The sequence below is a fragment of the Erythrolamprus reginae genome, chromosome 2 (assembly GCF_031021105.1).
Source record: "Erythrolamprus reginae isolate rEryReg1 chromosome 2, rEryReg1.hap1, whole genome shotgun sequence".
Taxonomy (NCBI): Eukaryota; Metazoa; Chordata; class Lepidosauria; order Squamata; family Dipsadidae; genus Erythrolamprus; species Erythrolamprus reginae.
The window spans coordinates 224,840,914-224,860,147 of record NC_091951.1 but is presented as its reverse complement, the minus strand read 5'-3'; the positions used below and the strand labels follow the sequence as shown (position 1 = coordinate 224,860,147).

Genomic DNA, 19,234 nt, shown 5'->3' with positions numbered 1-19,234 from the left:
GTTAATTATTACTTTTGCTACTTTCAAGGAGATTGAAGTCAATCTCTTAATCATATTTCACTTAAAATGTAGCCATCTAGCAAATAAAGAACATGGCATAAATGTTAGTTTATTTATTTATTTGGATTTCTATGCCACCTTTCTCCCTAGACTCAGGCAGCTTACAAAAATAAGAATAAAATACAAGATGCAGCAAGCGAAACCCAAACATAAAACTAGTGCTAAAACCACAAAGTTATTTAAAACCAGACATTCATATTCATTCAATCACAATCCTACATTCATATCATTGGCTGGAGCAAGATGTCAGTACTCAACAGCCCCAAGTGCAGATTTAGCTGCAGATAGACTGACATTGGTTTTGAAATCACTAAATTAGCTCTGATGCCAGAGATTTTGCTTACTTCCTTGTAGTCCCTTGTGACAAATCTTTCTATTTACCGGCTGCTCATAAGAAGAGGAAAAAATAAGGGATTAACTCTGGAACAAACTTACACACATATTTGCCATGTTTTATATATACAGAGGTTTTATTCTGATGCCACAGCTTGGGCAGCAAATTATCTTCAGCAGGTTCTGCTGAACTTGTTCTTCCTGTCACTGAGCTTCTCAAGAATCAAGGTAATTGGGAGAAAAGATCATTGAAACAATGGTGGGAAAGTTGCATTTGCTCTGCTTGTTGCTACTTTTTCATTTTAAGTCATCCCCATTTTGTTTTCTGGGTGATGCTATCAAGTGTATTCAGGTCCCTGGCCTGGGTTTCACTACACGATAAAGTTGTATGGCACCATTTTTGATTGCCAGGGGTGGGAGAAGCTTAGGTTTCAATGCTTCTCTGTGTAGATATAATTTTCAGCAGTTGGTGATCGCGGTAAAATATTCTAAGCCAGGTTTCCATGTCACGCTCACTTTCTGTGCACAAATAATTATCTGAGTGGAGGAGTATTATAATTGTGGGAAACCAAGCTATAATCTGAAACTTTCATATTCAAGTTGAGAGGCTTAGTAGCAAAGCAAGCAGGAAAAGTATTTTAAATAAATTCAGTTTATTTTAATTAATTCAGTTTTTCTGCACATTTTTAGTCCAGGCATACCTGTAGTGTATTTCTTTAGACATTACAATACTATACATACTTTAGTATGGTACTTTTGTTTCTTTTTTCCTTAAATGTCATCACCATAGATGTCTGAATTTTGTTCCAAACGTTGTATGGTAATTATAAGCTTGGATGTTAATTTGCTGTTATTTCTAGGAACTGCAAAATGTTGTCTGAGAGATAAAAATCATTTTTGAATATAGTACCATATTTTTTTAAATACTTCTCTAATTTGGTGCTGTGCATGAAGTGGTGGATCCATCCTCCACGCTAGAAAATGAGCCTCATAAATAATTTTCAAATTAGAAAGGACTTTTAAAAAAAGAAAGAAAGGAAGAAAAAAGCTTGTCATAGTAGTGAATAAGCTTAAGAGCAGAATACAGGACCATAAGTACAGGAACTATATAAAAAAGAGGAAATAGTAGCTAGTGTAATTGAAGCATGTTTAAAGAAAACCAAAGGTCTTGGGTGCATTGTTTTTTGTTTTATGTTTACACTAAACTTATTAAGGTTGACTTGCAGGGAAGTTTATAAAGAGAGACCAGTCTTAAGACTTTTCACAATTCTGAATTTCTGAAGAAAGGAGGGATAGTTTTCTTCCCATCTTTAAAATGTGGGATTAATTGAGGACAGTGACTTTCCAGGAAAGGAATGGGAGGAAATGTAGAAGTGGGTTTACAAAATAACCCTCTCACTTCCTTCAATCCTGGGACACTCGAGCAGAAAAAAAACCAGATTTGCCTTTGGTCTTCCAACTCCAAAACATCTTTGCTTAAAACTTTTTTTTTTTTTGGTTATTATGTGCATGTTTTTGATAATGTGACTTATGAGAATATATATTTTCTCTGTGTCAATATATATTCATATATCTTTTGTGCACGCATACACATGTATGCCTGTGTGCCTGTGTGTAACTATATCTATAGATATAAAAATTATATGGCGTTTAATGCCTGGTTATGGTTCATAGCCATTGAGGAAAAGAGAGCTTTGCCTGCAAGGGCATGTAAGAACCTCGTCAAGTTAATGTTATTAAACAGCACGTGGTTTTGCCATTGTGGTTGGTGGAAGTGTGTTTTATTTCTGTTGGGAAGTTCCTACGTATGGATTGTGCAATCTGATATATTCCTGTCTGCTAAGTATCATGGTATGAACAGATAAAGCATACATTCTTCTCCATTCAAAAGTAGTCCTCAGAGTTAGTATTTGGCAAACATTTCAATTGAAGATATATATTGCTGTACATGTACAGTTGTTTCTGAAAATTGAAGCTGTGAATCGGGTCCTTCTCCTCTGTAAAATCTACAGCAGAGCATTTTTTCCAAAGCAAGAAATTTGGCTAAAGTTCCTGATCAAAAGACAAAGCTCCATTGATGGAAAAATTGGATGCTTTTGATTTAGCTTCTTTTTTTGTCCCACGTTTCTCATAGAATTTCCATCATATTTTCAAGGATTCCATGGAACACAGTTTGGAAAACCTAGATCTTGACTACAGGGGCTATTTCAAGCCTTCATTAATCCAGCAACTCTATGAACTATTCTGACCAAGATAACAGATCTATAATTCAGTGCATCTGCTTTGCATTGGCTTAGTGAAAGCCACCATAACCTGTGATAAATTGCACTGCTTTTTAATGAGGAAGTCATAAGGAAATAGAAATAGCTGCCATTTGTAGCAGTATTTATGTTTATAGAGATGTCTGTTTCAGTCCTTTCAGTGTAACTCTGCATTAATTATTAAGAATTGAATGAGTGTTCTTAGCCAAGTGATTTTTTTAAAAGCATGGTTAAGACTTAATGTTTAAGTCCTTGAATTTTAAATATATTTGTGTCGATGTAAGAAGAAAAAAACAGTTTTTCTCCCCCACCCTATTTTCCTCAGATTCTGCCTAAGACAAATGAAATATGGAGCATGTCTATTCAATAGAAAGGAAGGGGGTGACGAGAAAAACAAGCAGTAGGCAATCTCTCCTGTGCCTAAGTCCAGAGGAAAAGGATTGGTGAGAAAGGGATTGTACAAGCAGCCACACAAGGGGGAACACACCAGACAGTTTGCATAGTATATTCATGGTTGCTGATTTCAGGTCATTGTTTTTGATGTGGATTCTCCATTGTATGCCTTCTTACTCTTGCAATCCCTTCCTCTCCAATTAATGTAAATATAAACATTAATTATTTTCCTACTAATTATCCCAGCACTAGGATGAACATTCAAAGGGTAGGGGGTTAGGGAAAGGAAAGCACAGTTGTGGTCTTGTGATTCCCAAGCTGGTGACAATTTAACACAGCTGTTGATTCCATTTGGGTCACTAAATAAGGACTACATGTAAATAGAGGAAACACAGGTATCAGAAAAACCCATAATCTAGACCAGTGTTTCCCAACCTTTTTTGAGCCGCGGCACATTATTCATATTTTCAAAATCCTGGGGAACACTGAAAGGGGGGGGGCGGGCTAAAGAAAAGTTTGGACAAAAAAACCCTCTCTCTTCCTCCCTTTCGCTCTATTTCTCCCTCTTTCTCTCTTTTCCTTCCTTCCCTTCTTTCTCTCTCTCCCTCTTTCTTTCTTTCTTCCTCTCTTTTTTGCTCTCTTTCTCTCTCCCTCCTTCCCTTCCTCTATGTCTTTCTCTCTCCCTTGCTCTCTCTGTCTCTCTTGCTATCTCTTTCTTGCTTTTTTCTCTCTCTTGCTCTCTCTCTCTTTCACTGTCTTGCTATATGTCTCTTTCTCTTTGCCTCTCTTGCTATCTCTCTTTCTTTCTCTCTTTTTCTCTCTCTCTCTTTCTCTGCCTCTCTTGCTGTCTCTCTTTCTCGCTCTGTCTCTCTTTCTCTGCCTCTCTTGCTGTCTCTTTCTCGCTCTGTCTCTCTTTCTCTGCCTCTCTTGCTATGTCTCTTTCTCTCTCTGCCTCTCTTATATGTCTCTCTTTCTTTCTCTTTCTCTCTCTGTGCCTCTCTTGCTAAGTCTCTCTTTTTCTCTTGCTATGTCTCTCTTTCTTTTTCTCTCTCTGTGCCTCTCTTGCTATGTCTCTCTCTATCTCTCTTTCTCTGCCTCTCTTGCTGTCTCTCTTTCTCGCTCTGTCTCTCTTTCTCTGCCTCTCTTGCTGTCTCTTTCTCGCTCTGTCTCTCTTTCTCTGCCTCTCTTGCTATGTCTCTTTCTCTCTCTCTCTGCCTCTCTTATATGTCTCTCTTTCTTTCTCTCTCTCTCTCTCAGCTGACTGCAAGCGGGAGCCCTGACGGCGGCTGCTGGACACCGTATATGCCAGGCCCACAGCACCAGCATGTACGACGTCCAGCAGCACGTCCAACCGCCACCGTCAGGGCTCCCGCTTGCAGTCAGCTGAGAGAGAGAGAGAGAGAGTGCTCCCTCTCGCCGCCACCGCCTCCCCGCGACTGCCTGCGGCCGCTGCGGCCACCCCCCCCCCCGCTCCCATCGCCAGTGCCCTCCCGCCGTGCCACAAAGGACATTTGCCGTCGACGCCAGAGAAGCTCCAGCTGGGCGGGGCGCTGCCGGTACTTCCGTCCTGGGGCTCCCGCTCGCAGCTGTCAACCGGCTCCTGCTCGATGCCGCGGTTTTCGGCGCTCTCCTGCTGGGCCCCAAAGAAGGAAGGCGGGAAAAAGGCGCGAAGAATGGAGCTCTCCTTCTTCCTGCCTTCCTTCTTTGGGGCCCAGCAGGAGAGCGCCGAAAACCGCGGCATCGAGCAGGAGCCGGGGGACAGCTGCGAGTGGGAGCCCCAGGACGGAAGTACCAGCAGCGCCCCGCCCAGCTGGAGCTTGGCGGCACACCTGGCCATGTCTCGCGGCACACTAGTGTGCCGCGGCACACCGGTTGGGAAACGCTGATCTAGACCTCCAGTGACCGCAAAATCATTCTGATGTAAAGGTGAGAAGTTTCAGAAACATCATTGGCAGAAATGCAATTTACATCGCAGCATGTCTTCATATTTTTGATCTAAAAATGAATACTATATCTATGCATTTCTCTCTTCGTGTTATTCGTCCCACCCATATGACATTTACTTTCCAGAAATATGTTTGTGTGCACGCATCTGCATGAAACTGATGTGCTACAAAGCTACGGCCTCCAGAATAACATTTCTAAGATTGCCTATAGAATCAAAGAGTACATATTTCTTCCTTCTGTTTTATATGAAATCAATTTACTAGCACAGAAAGGACCACCAAGGTAAGTTTACTCCAGCAGAAGAGTAAACAGTGTCTTTCTGGACAGAAGATTATGGAATTTAGTAATGACTATTACTAAAGAAATTATACTCCCAATCCTGGAACAAAATAAAGATATTATCGGAATACATTAATATCCCTAGGCAAAGCAAAATACCATTGGTAATTCTGAAGAATAACAATAACACTTAGATTTATAAACCACTTCATAGTGCTTTACAGCCCTCTAAGTGGTTTACAGAATCAGCCTATTGCCCCCAATAATCTGGGTCCTCATTTTACCCACCTCGGAAAAATGGAAGGCTGAGTCAACTTTGAGCCTGATTAGATTCAATCTGCCAAACTGATGGCAGCCAGTTCTCAGCAGAAGTAGCCTGCAGTACTGCACTCTAACCACTGTGCCACCATGGCTCTTTTATGAATGTAAGCAGATACTATATGGAGTTGCTTGGTTAGTTTTTGCCCAAAGGCTGCAGCTTACGACATAGAAGAAGCAGTTGTGGAACAACAACAACAACAGAAATAATTTCTGGGCTTTTGAAAAGTAGTCCTACTTATTGCTTAGTTGAAAACAAGCCCTGTTTGCATTCTCATTTGATATCGCAGGCTATTGATGCACATAAATGTTAGAATCAAAATTCAATGATTTACAGACTTATATCCATTTTGACTCAGACATGAAAAAAATCAAACTGGCAGTGGTTTACCTTAAGTACAGTGTTCCCTCAATTTTCGCAGGGGATGCGTTCCGAGACCGCCTGCGAAAGTCGAATTTCCGCGAAGTAAATACACTATTTTTGGCTATGAACAGTATCACAAGCCTTCCCATAACACTTTAAACCCCTAAACTGCAATTTCTCATTCCCTTAGCAACCATTTAGATTATTACTCACCATGTTTATTTATTAAAGTTTATTTTAAAAAATATTTATTAAAAGCGGGCAAAAGTTTGGTGATGATGTATGACGTAATCGGGCAGGAAAAACCGTGGTAGAGGGGAAAAAACTGCAAAGTATTTTTTAATTAATATTTTTGAAAACCCGTGGTATAGCCGTTTCGCGAAGTTCGAACCCGTGAAAATCGAGGGACCACTGTACTTGTTATGTATCCCAGATTCTGAATTTTATTAAAATACTGTTCCAAACAGCCAGTATCCTTCTGGTGACAAACTCATAGAAATCAGGACTAAAATGTACTACCAGCAAAGTGTGTTTGTTGAAAGAATGACTAAACAGTGATTAGATAACGATGATCTGCATTTAATCGGTCTTGAATAGGCACTTTGGGACATGGTTGTCAAATCGCCTCAAAACACTCAGACACTGACACGATTCCCAACAAAATCCCTGTCCAATGTGACAAACCTGAGGAAGGCATTTCCCAGAAATAATGGTAAAAATCCTCCATAGGTAAGATTACCACCTTGTTTCCTTATCAGATCCATAACAACTCCATGAAAGATTGAAATTCAGTGAATTATGACAATCTGATGATGGAAAACTTCCATTTGTCATAGGTGACTGGTGTGGAAACCATGACATTGCCAAGTCTAAGCCACTTCCATTACACAGACATGTGCTTTCCAAGCTCTTCTCTAAATATATGATGCTTATTTTAACTTGACTCTGATACTATCTGCTTGGAATAATGTGCTTATTTCCTTCCTTGAGAAACTTCAGCCAAGGCAAGAGGATTTTCAGGGACTGAATTTTAATCTCTTGGACCCTGGTTATCTATGTCGCCAAGGTAGGCTCCTCATACCTGAGCCAAAAACTCCCAAGATATTTTTCTCCATTTTATTAGATCAAATCTTGTTCAAAAACACTAGTTCAAAAAAATTAACACATCTGTACTGAGTATGGATGATGAAACAGTACTGATTATGTACAGTACTCACTAGTATAAAAAGAGTTACTGTCTGAGTGCAACGGCTGCAACAAGAATTGATTATAGGTACAAGAGCTTAGGTTAAAGCAAGGATTTTTCTTATTTGATTATGTGTCATATGCTTCCAATGAATCACTGAGCTCAATTAACAATCATTAAAAGTTTAGTTGTGCTTGTTCCTTCTTACAGAATGTTCAGTACCCTCCTCTTAGGGATTCCTTTGGAAAAAGTCAGTGTTAGATTTGTATAAAAGTTATGAAATGCAGATATATCTACCCCCTCTTTCATATAATGATGCTGGTTTTTCAACACATCAGTTTCTTCCCACATCAGTTTTTAGTCATCAGGTACAAATATGTTTAAGACAACATTTGTAGAAATTTCTTTCAAGTAATAACAGTAGGACATTTAAGATGTAAGTGATATTTAAACAGCGTTAACTTGAATCCTTGGCTCATCAGCATTTAGACTTCACTGACATTCCCTTCTGGTTTGACATTATTTTTTCAAAGTCTTCAGTCAAATAGTAATGTTCTGACAAATGCATCGCTACAGATAGAATTGAAGGTTTATGAATGTGTTTGCATAGGCAAGATGGGGAACTCCCGGAGGCTCGAGGATGCTAACCAAGCCATACCCACCCACTAACCGGGTAGAGAACCCCTTGCTAAAATTTTTGAAGCCCACCCCTGCTTGTTTTAGTATTTTTACCCCAGCAATAAATATCAGAGGGATATTTCAATATATTGGAGATTTTTTTTAGTACAAGGATGTGCAAATTGGTAGAAATAATAAGTTATTAAGTCTATATTGGCAAAATGAGAACAATTTGTGAGCGGGTGAATTAGTGTCACATGTAGAACATAGATTGGAGTTTATTTCAAAAGAAAAATTGTAAAAAGGTAAAAGGGGGTATGAAGCATTTGTCATACTCTGTTTTGTTTGCAAATTGGGATGGGTTCTCTACATCAGGACTGACCCTGGGCTAAGTCTCCTTCAAATCAGAACACCTGAAAGGGATGAAGATGGCTGTGCATAATGATATGTGGGAATGATCTTTGCAGACAGGAGGAAAAACCACGGACTGGATACCCAGAGTGTAAAGGACAGCCCATAGATGGAGGGAAGGCAAGGGAAACATTTCAGAAGAGACCCTCCCTAGTTTTCTGGCAAGGAAAAATAGGGAGAAATACTTTCACTCTGGCAAGATTCTCTTAATGCAACCTTACAATGAAGTTAAGAGTTAGAACTCCTGGTTACACTTCTTGTCTGGACTACCCCACCGGGCTAACACCATGGCATGCTGAATGATGATATAAGTGGTAGGTCTATCTGAAGAACACTTGGAATATATCCCTACAGACAATGGGGCCATACCATTGCCTAACACAGGGATCATAATCAAAGGATGCAAAACTAGAGGATATAAGCCAGGATCCTTCCAACCATTCGCTTATCATGTCTTTCTTGCATTCCATTGAACATGGCAGAGGAAAGCCAATCCACACAGCCATACAAGTTCTCCAGCATGAATTATCTTCCACGGATACCAGCAAAGCAGGTCACAAGCTTTTTCTGGAAATGTAAGTATGGTGGGCTGAAGGATGAGGTAAATTTTTTTCCAAGGTGCAATTATATTGTCATATCGTTATCATCCTCTTCCAGGTTCCTGGAGCACAAGTTAAAGTCCTTGAGTATGTCTGAGATGTTCTCAACAGCTGGGCTAGAAATTTCTATGCCCTCCAATTCTATATCGGCATCTGAAGCAGAGAAAATCCCTTTTTTTTTTACCTGGGAAGGGAAGACTTCTGTGAGACAGGGGAACTAGGACCCACTGGGTTCTCTGATCCTGAGTCCACTGCAGATTTCCCAGGGACTGTGTCGTTGTTATCTTTGTTCCACATCTTTGTAGACCAATTGGTATGCTCTTTGCTGCTTGAAGTCTGAGTGGCATCACGGAAGCTTGCAAGAGGAGGACGAAGTTGGATCCCAGTACGTGTAGACCCCTCAATAGCTTTCTGGAGCTGAGAGTTTGAGAGACATAGAATTAACAAGGAAGTTTATTTATTTATTTATTTATTAATCAGATTTGTATGCCGCCCTTCTCCGCAGACTCGGGGCGGCTAACAGCAATAATAATACAATATAAACAAATCTAATATTTAAATTAATTTTAAAAACCCCAATTTAGAAACTAATCATACATACTGACATACCATGCATAAATTCTATAAGCCTAGGGGGAGGGAAAGTCTCAGTTCCCCCATGCCTGATGACAGAGGTGGGTTTTAAGGAGCTTACGAAAGGCAAGGAGGGTGGGGGCAACTCTGATATCTGGGGGGAGTTGGTTCCAAAGGGTCGGGGCCACCACAGAGAAGGCTCTTCCCCTGGGTCCCGCCAAACGACACTTGCAAAGGTATTCTTCCTTAATCAAAACAGCAATAGCACTTAGATTTACATACCACTTTACATTGCTTTATAGCCCTCTCTTAAGTGATTTACTGTGTCTGCATATTTCCCCAACAGTTTTTTTTACCAAGCTCAGAAGGATGGAAGGCTGAGATAAAATAGTTTCCACAGACTAGAAGGGCAATCATTTTCATCCTAAAGATCATGTTTTTGGTATCATGCTAGGTATGCCTTATCACATGACAATGTCACCAAAATAGGCAAGACAAAAACCAATTAATCCTTTTTTCTGCACTTAAAGGATTCCATTCATTCATTTTTAAACCACAGCCATCTCAGCAGCATACATAAACTATGATTTGAAAATATACTGCTCAAAAAAAATAAAAGGAACACTCAAATAACACATCCTAGAATGAAATATTCTCATTAAATACTTTGTTCTGTACAAAGTTGAATGTGCACAACAGCATGAGAAATTGATTGTCAATCAGTGTTGCTTCTAAGTGGACAGTTTGATTTCACAGAAGTTTGATTTACTTGGAGTTATATTGTGTTGTTTAAGTGTTCCCTTTATTTTTTTGAGCATTGCATTTTCCAAAGTTAACACTTTTGGGGGTCTTTAATGTCCAATTAGCTGCTTTAACTCTGCAAAAGCTAAGGCACCTATTTTGCCACTTAAACAAAAAAAAAATGCAAAACCACTGAGGCATTGGAGACATCTAACTGGGGGTGGGGGGGCTGCATCTCACAAGTTGTCTAGAGTTATGCTATTTTTGTTTTTCATAAAGGGAGAAAATAGCAAATGAGATCCTCATCAGTCAGAAGTTCATAAATCTTCAAGGAGGTGTGGGGGGGGGAAGCTTGATTATCATTATTGCCTTTACAGTACAATAGGGTTTTTAAAAACCCCAAACAGAGGTCTTCAAGTATAGCTGGCTAGAAATTTGGAGAGTTGCGGAAAACAACTGATCTATAAAAATACTGAGTATGTTTACATGAAAGAAGTAAGGGGCTCAATAACTGTTATCTCCACCCAAGATTCTTTGGAAGAAGGAAAAAGCCATGGTTGTTAAACATGTAGAAATTCAACTCAAGTCCACAACCCAATTTCTCCTCTTAAGGAAATGACCACAATCCAGTTGGCTTTATAGCCAATAAAATCATCATAAGACTAAATATTTTTTTTCTTCTGAATGTTAAAAAGGTTTAAAAAGGAATTCCTCTTGTAGACTAAATAATCACAGATCTCTATATCAGATTTTGCAAATTTTAGCAAGGGTGCATTAAACCTTCAAGTTGAAAAAGAAGCCAGAATAAAATAAAATATTTCAATTTAAACTCAATGAAAATAAAATTAAATTGTGCACATTACTTTTTTGTAGGTACTAATACTGCAAGTTACATTTTGCTGGCTTTGTATGGAGTAGCTCTGAGAACTGAATCTAATGTCCATAGGGGAGTTGTGTTATACAGTATGTTGCTGATAGTATTGAAAGAATACATGAAATGTACAATAAAGTTAGATGGAAGAGAAAAGGTATTTATCAAAGTCTTTTCTAAATGTGGAATGAGAAGGCATCATCAGGATGGTAAGAGTGAAGTGTAAGAGGTGTATAAGGAGTAGTACTCCCCTTACCATCTATTTTTTCAATTCTGGGTTTTCATTAGACCTTTTCTTTATTCTCAGGCAAGATTCAACTGGACAAAATACAAAGGTAACATGATTTAAATTACCTCTTCCAGTGCAATCACACCCTTTAGTTTTCCCAAACTGGTTACATAGGCATGGGTGAGTCCTAGCAATGAGAACAAGGTATGTGTCTACAGAAATGAGAAGATAAGACAAATTAGCAAATAAAACAGGCCAACCATCGCAAACTCTTGGAGAATTTGAAACAGGTTAAGAATGGTGGAATCTTTTTACTCATATTAGCATGAGTAAACCTGAAGCAAAGCAAGACACGAAACCTTCCATGTCTGAAATTGGAATAGCTAGAGATACGTTTGTCTAATTAACACAGTGTAATAGTTTGTTGGCATTAAAAAACAAATTGTACCAAGTCAACTGATAAAAGATTATGGTTTAAATAAATTTCCAATTCTGTATAAACTGACCCATAGACTAAATTATCTTTATCTTGTGTGCTATCACACTAAATGTATTCTCAGGTAGCAGAAGCAAGAAGAGTTCATCTATATGGGATATAAATGGAATTAAGATCTTCTGAACTCACAGGAATATAGTATAACAATAGCACTTAGACTTAATATAATGTTTCCCAGTGCTTTACAGTCTTCTCTAAGCAATTTACAGAGTCAGCATTTGACCCAGCTGCTGTGGCCTACAGGTGGAGCTCTTGCCTCACAATCAGAAAGTTGTGAGTTTGATCCTTGATAGAGGCAGGTGTAGGGTCTCCTGCTTGGGCAGGGGTTGGATTAGATTACCTGCAAGGTCCTTTCCAACTCTGTTAAATCTGTCATATTGCCTCCAACAATCTGGGTTCTCATTTAACTGATCTCGGAAGGCTGGAAGGTTGAGTCATCCTTGTGCCTGATGAGACTTGAACTGGCAAATTTCCGGCAGCCGGCACTCAGCAGAAGTAGCCTGCAGTACTGCATTCTAACCACTGAACCACCATGGCTCAGAAGGGTCATAGACACAAACTCTTTGGAAAAACTTAGATTTTAGTAAAACTGGGTTGCACTCTAAATATGAACAAATCAAATGAGGTAAAAGGGAAAATATACATGTTGGTTTTGTATATGTCCTTGCAGGTATCATTTTAGGTGAGACCAATACTTTTCTTCATTGAAAGAGGGGAATAAGGAAGACTTTTGTGCTACAATAGGGCCCATCATTCCTAATCATACATGTGCTTATATTAAACAAAACCTTGCTACCTACGGTAATTAAAGAAGGCAATGTGAGAAAATATTATTTTACTGAAAGAGTAGTAGATGCTTGGAACAAACTTCCAGCAGACGTGGTTGGTAAATCCATAGTAACTGAATTTAAACATGCCTGGGATAAACATATCCATCCTAAGATAAAATACAGGAAGTATCATAAGGGAAGACTAGATGGACCATGTGGTTTTTTTCTGCCATCAATCTTCTATGTTTCTATATCACCTTATACATAGATTGAAATATTTGGAATTGATTAAATATATAAAAATGTTTTCTTCAATTTTATATTTACATTCATTTTATATTCAATTTTATATTCGCATTCATAAGAAGCACTATTATGAACTTCTTTATTTTGAATTATATATTGGAACAACATTGAGACTAAGGAACAACTTACTCAACTATTTATGTTCTCAATTTTATTAGGAAAATTGTTCCTACAAAGATTTAAAAAGTAAATCTCAACTAGTTTGATCCCTCAATTCCTTCACACAGAAATTATTTTAATAGACGAGGTTGTCCAAAGAAGTACCATTGCTTCTTAGATGAAATTTTCTGCTAATAGCATAAGCTAAGGGTAGTGCCAAGACACAGAACTGGCAAGAATGGTAACAAATAAAATAAACTTAATAGAACATTGGGGGGTGGGGTTCTTTTGCTTTTAATGTATTTTTCTCATTCAAATTCTAGAGGCTCAGCTTTACATTGAAATTTGCAGCTCTTAGTCTACTTTGCAAAATTGCATAGCAAGGTGGCAACATGCAGTGGAAAAGAGATGGCTGAAAAGAAAAAAAAATCTATGATAATAAGACAGTTTGGCAGGAAGCGGGGTAGGGAGGCAAGAAAGAACTGAAGAAAAGAGAATAGGTCTGTATTTTGTAGATTTGGCTCAATTCTGAACCTTTTACTTGCCTGGAGGAGTAAAATTAGAGAAGAATGGTCAAGGCCATGCTATATACAGAGACAGTGGTGGGATGTAAATTATGTTGCCACCGATTCGCGCGTGTACACACAACACTTCTGCACATGCACAGAAGCGGGTGGGTGGAGCCTTCTGCTGCCAGCGCTACAGGTTCTAAGAACCGGTCCAAACTGGAGATACCCGCCACTGTACAGAGAGCCTTACTACATCTGATAAGTTAAAGTGTGAGCAAAATCACACCAAATGTTGAAGACCAAGAAATATCAAGAGAAGATGAAATCAGTGGAGGGTGTGGGCCTTGGTGGGAGTAGAGTTGGATAGCAAGGGTAGTAGAGAATAAGAGTAAATGCAGGCACTCACCTTATGCAGTGATGTTCTTTCCACCAGCTGAAAGGGAGAAGGATCTATGCGGCAGCTGTTGAAGCATACCCTTTCCTCGAGCTCCTCCTGCTCCCAAACTTCTATCTGACACAGGAAAAAAAGAGTTCACAAGTTCAGAGAAGTAATTTGTGCCAACCGGTTTCCCAGGCTGCTTATTTTAGCCAATGGGCCAGCATGGTTTACTTCTCTTGGGTACATTTCCCAACTTGTCCAATTCCTCTTCTTGGTTGACTTGGAGAGCAGTTAGAAAGCAATTTCCAACAGGAATCTGAAACCAACCTTTTTCCTAAAGCGAACACCGTATTTTTATTATTTTTTCCTACTACTGCTCTCAGTACACTTTTCCATTTTCTGTACCTTTGCATTCCTTCTCAGAGTTCCTTTTCCCATGAATACTTTTTCTAAAAGCCTATCCCATCAGGAGGGAGGTCTACATGGATATTGTAGTCTCTCACTCATACAGACTATTACACAGTCTCTCTTAAAAAACAAATAAGTGTTCCAACCCATTCTCCTAAATTTTTCCTTTCCATTTAATCACATTGTTTTCAGTAATCACGTCGGCTTCTGCAAAAAGCTGCAGAGAGTTCACTGTTGTTGTTAGGTCGCTGCTTGGAGAATGGGTGTATTACCCATAGTTAGGGGTATGTTACTTACCAGGCCTGACAACACAACACAAATTCACTTCAACAAAGCATATGGGACTACAGAAATGATCTGATTCACTCCAGCAAAGTGAAGAAGGCTCTATCTACTCAGTTTCTCCCCTAGTGTATAAAGTCATGCAGCTTTGGGGCTATCCACAGCATTCATCAATATGTATATATATGAGCCTGTGTACCATCATAGATAGAAAACTGGGTTTAAAGTGAACGTACAGAATATCAATTAAAACCTGCAACTGCAGTACCATTGGGTATCCCAACATGTGGGCTTATGAATATTCCCTGTTTTCTTGAGTCACACAGCTCATACATACGTAGGTTATAAGCATGATAGATATTACCCTGTGCTTTTTTGTCGTAGGGATATTAAGTACAAATACTTTTTTGAAAAATGATTCATGCAATGCTTTACAATGGTGTAGTGTAGTAATGCACACCTCCCCACTTTAACCTTCAACTTTTTTCCTGCAGGCTATTATATTCTTTCCCATTGTTCTCTGAGGTGCCAGGCATACTAATAGTGACATATACGAGACAGAGTTTTCGCAGAGAAAACAATAAGTTTTCAAAAGTCACATTTCATAGTGGAGAATGGATAAATAATCTTGTAAAATGGATAAATAATCTTGTAACACTGTCACATCGCTGTTTCATGGACTCTCCTGCCATGGAAACATCAATCCCCCTCAACTCTGCTGCTCTGCTTCCAAACGTACCTCTTCTGGCTTCATTGGGTCTTCAACCTCTTCTGAATCCTGAAAGGAATAAGTAATGAATTCCAAGATCAGAAGAAAGGCAGCAAAGCTTAAATCCAAATCTTGTTTTTAGTTGCTTCTTCCCTGACACGGTGGCTGTAATGAGTGTTGCATGTATCATGAGACTTAGCACATGGGTAAAGAAACCAGGGAGGGGCATATGATATGGTCATGCATTCTAAGTATCTTGGGTTACACTTTCTAAAACAAAATTTATAGTCCCCCATGCCTGCAAATTTGAAGGCAATATCTGGTGAATCTCAAGCTGTTTTCCTTGGTTTTATATCCTTATTTTTATTGCTTATAGAAATAGGAAAAATCCATTTTGTTCTTTCTAGTCTTTCCCTCCGAGGAATCTTACCATATCACATTCTCACAACAGGGCAGAAAGGTAAACTCAGGGTTCTGAGTACTATGTCCACCCCACATCTTTAGTTTCCCTTGACTCCATTAACTTTCCTAAGTACAGTGCTCTGAATGTGCACACACCTTTGTGACATACAAGTGCATGTGTAATTTTTATAAACAAATAAATGGAACAGAATTTCAAAATACCCTCTTATCATTCCTCCTGTTGCAGTTTTGGGATCCTTAGTTTTGTAACAAAGAAATCTATTATTTGAAGAAAGCCTTTACTATAATAATTGAAGCAGATTCATATGATTGTAGTATATTAATCTGCAAAGGATTTTTTTCCTAGTTATGTTAGAAGGATTCAATTGCTTCTTCATCCCTCCCCTTTCACACTCTCAAAATTAGTCCAGTCATGTAGGTATACAAATTTTTTAAAAGTAATTTTGGAAAACGCTTTGCAGTTAGGTCATCAATTTCTATCACTGAACAATAGTAGATACTCCTCCTTATTCTTTCCATTCAAAGAAATACAAAGATGGAAAACATAAGGTGTTCTCAAGAGGTTTGGAAGTCTCGCTTAAAAATACATTTAAAAAAAAATATGCATGCTAATGTATAAAAAAAACATCTGTGCTCTTGCCATGGCAGTTCAGGGATGAATGAACAGGGATAGGTCAATTCTGGTACTGAACATCTTCCAGAATCTCTGGCAGCAAAAGGTCATGATTGATGCTAAGCTTCACTTGCTATTTTAAGTTTAAGTTTTCCTGCCTAAAGGGATTAACCCTATTAAGGAAAAAGTGACAAGGGTAAAACACTGATAAATGACTACAGAATATCAGTGTTGCATAGCTAACCTGTTTCATTACCATAATGAAGTACATGTGTTGCCTATCACAAGGTCTGCCTGGATTATCCTAGTCAGCCCAGCCAAAGTGGCATTGCTAAGGGCTGTCTGCAATGTTGGATTCAAAAGTAATTGCAAGTAATTGGGAAAGTCCTTCAAAGGAGGAAAGTTTCCTATCATATCCCAACCTGAGACTGCAAACACTGTCCAAAGGAATAGAATAGAAGGTACTGTAATAGGAAAAACATTCCAACATTCTCCGAAATTTGTGCAGAACAAATTTAAAGTTCATGGAGCATACACATTCGATTCTCTTTCACTTGTATATTTGTGTCCGCAAGGACTTCTGAGCTGCCTGGTTTTCCATTTTGAGAAGTTTAATTTATTTCATTTTCCCCCCACTTCTGACTCTAAAAATGCTATTTTCTCAGTGTATGATAGCAATCAGAACTCTTTTTCCAAAATTATTCAGGCATAGAATAGTTTTCTTGTTCAAACCTGCTTGGTGATTTTTCGCTGGGGAGATGAGCTGAGACAAAGAAGTTGCTCCATCAGTCTCCTCAGCTGCCAACATCTCCGGGCTGTGAGAAAAGAAAAATGCAAGGAATGAAACGGCTGACCACTGGGCTGGCTGCAGGTATGCAAGATGGCAGCCACAACCTACAGTCAAAGCTTCACCCATTTTTATGCTGTGGCTGCCATCTTGATCTTTTGTATTACCGTGTTTCCCTGAAAATAAGACCCAACCAGAAAATAAGGCCTAGCATGATTTTTCAGAATGCTCATAAGACCTACCGCAAAAATAAGCTCCAGTTAAGATCATCAGACAGACAGACACGTTTAGTACCATATTTTCCCCAAAATAAGACCTAATCGGAAAATAAGCCCTAATGCATCTTTTGGAGCAAAAGTTAAATTATTATATATAATATAATCTAATTTTCAGGGAAACACACTTTTAGCTAACCAGCAGCAATGTTTTTTTTCCCCCTACCCTTTCAATAATGCATATACATTAGGTTGCCACTGTATCCCGTCTGATTTTTAAGGAAACAAAATGTATATTTTCCATAGTAAAACAATACAAAGACAAACTGAAACAATGTAGCTTCATATAAATATAATTCTTATTATTTTTCAAGTGAACATTTGGTGTTTGATGGCTGTCAGGCCTGTTAGATAAACCAGGCCATGAAATCAACTTCACAAGAAGGCTAAAACTGGCTTTATTGACACACTGACTATAATAAGAGAATCTCGGAAATCTCACCAAGAATCTTGGAAATCTACCACCACCACCACCTCTTCCTTGCAGTTCAACCTCTGTCTGAGCTACTTCTGAAAATTATCTTTTTGTGGGCTTTAAAAATGCTTCTGCCCCTTTTGCCTAGGCATATCTGCTCATCTCCATCAAGGTCATCTTTTTTTCTTTCTTTACAATTCACCATTTCAATCTGGAAACTATTGGCAAGTTGATAAATGTTCTCCTAGGTTGACAGAACTTCACAGAGATGTTCTGTTTGGATGGCCTGTTCATAAATGATAAGTACTACTGAGTAATAAATGCTACTGGCTGAGTGGCAAAGGGAATGGAATTGCTTGTGACAGAATTTGAAAGAGACAAAGCAAAGCCAAATAAATTAAGGTTGATATAATTGGCCAGATTCAGTGAAGGGCTATCAAAATCTTTACTACCGCTCTGTGGGTGTGGCTTATGCAGGACGCCCTGCATTTTCTTTCAACATCTTTCAATGCAAATTGGGTGCCCTGGGGTGGAACTCCATTTTTGCTACCCCACTGCGTTCCTTCCCCGTCCAGGCAATAGCCCACCCCTGGCCAGATTCCCAGAAAAGGATGGATCTGATTTCTGGAAAAAAAGAAAGAAAATGAGTGGCTGGTTACCTGATCATAGAGAAGTCATGCTTGGAGAAACATGTAATAGTGACTAAGTTGCCTGGGAAACCCTACTTCAAACTGTATTCCTAGACTTCTTAGCGCTTGAAAAAAAAATGATCTTCCCATTTTGTTCCAAATGTAATCAGCTTTCCAATTTCTGGTGATCATGCTGTGTTGTTCCATATACACAGAAAGATCATTAGCCAAACACACATTGCTGTCTTCCCCCCCTTTTTTTCTTAATTGCCCCCAACTGAAAGTAGGTGTCTCATTGTGCCTATTTAACTTAGCTGTGTGTTTATATGTCTGCTTGCAACTTTCATGTTGTCTTCAATTTGTTTAAAAATCTTTGTAATGCTTGTAGATAAGTGGAGAAAACAGAGATTATATTGTTTCCTCTAGTCAATTTCATTACAAGAGTGAATCAAATCAGTCACCTGCACGGCTTTGCTGGAAGAAATGCCATTTGGCTTTCTTAAACTTTCATTATAGAACAATTGCATCAATCATCCATCAATCCAAGTGTCAGCAGTACAGAGCCAGGAAAGTGCAATTCCAAATTCTTTAATTCATGGTTAGGGTTTGCGTTGTAACACCATACCAATTTCATCTAGTAACAGCTGTCTAGCACGATCAGTTTGTAACTGGCTCTAAATCAGACAACCCAAACACATCAGTTTTATCGTTTGGCTCAAAAACATACTGGCTAGTTTTTCCCTGCTTGTTAGTTGTGCTAAACATGATTAAAGGTTGGATCTTCAGTGGGGAATATGAAATTACTTTGAAGTTGGAAATGCAGACAGAATATTGGGAAAGGACATCTTTAATATTTCATTCCTCACTAAACTGCACCATTCCTTCCAACCATTCCCAATTGCTCATCTTGCCTCAAATACAGGTATAAATTTTCACATGGGAAAGAGATTG

The 19,234-nt window shown here is 38.8% G+C and overlaps 1 protein-coding gene across 1 annotated transcript in view; it reads right to left on the bottom strand.

Annotated features, from left to right (window-relative positions):
* Positions 1 to 6,513: 6,513 nt before the first annotated feature.
* CLCN1 (chloride voltage-gated channel 1) overlaps positions 6,514 to 19,234 on the bottom strand; it is a 91,762-nt gene continuing 79,041 nt past the window's right edge. The window contains 6 exon segments of the mRNA XM_070736821.1: positions 6,514 to 8,962; positions 8,965 to 9,186; positions 11,309 to 11,395; positions 13,770 to 13,874; positions 15,172 to 15,210; positions 16,910 to 16,992. Coding sequence (XP_070592922.1) covers positions 8,795 to 8,962; positions 8,965 to 9,186; positions 11,309 to 11,395; positions 13,770 to 13,874; positions 15,172 to 15,210; positions 16,910 to 16,992 — 704 coding nt within the window. The 3' untranslated portion in view covers positions 6,514 to 8,794.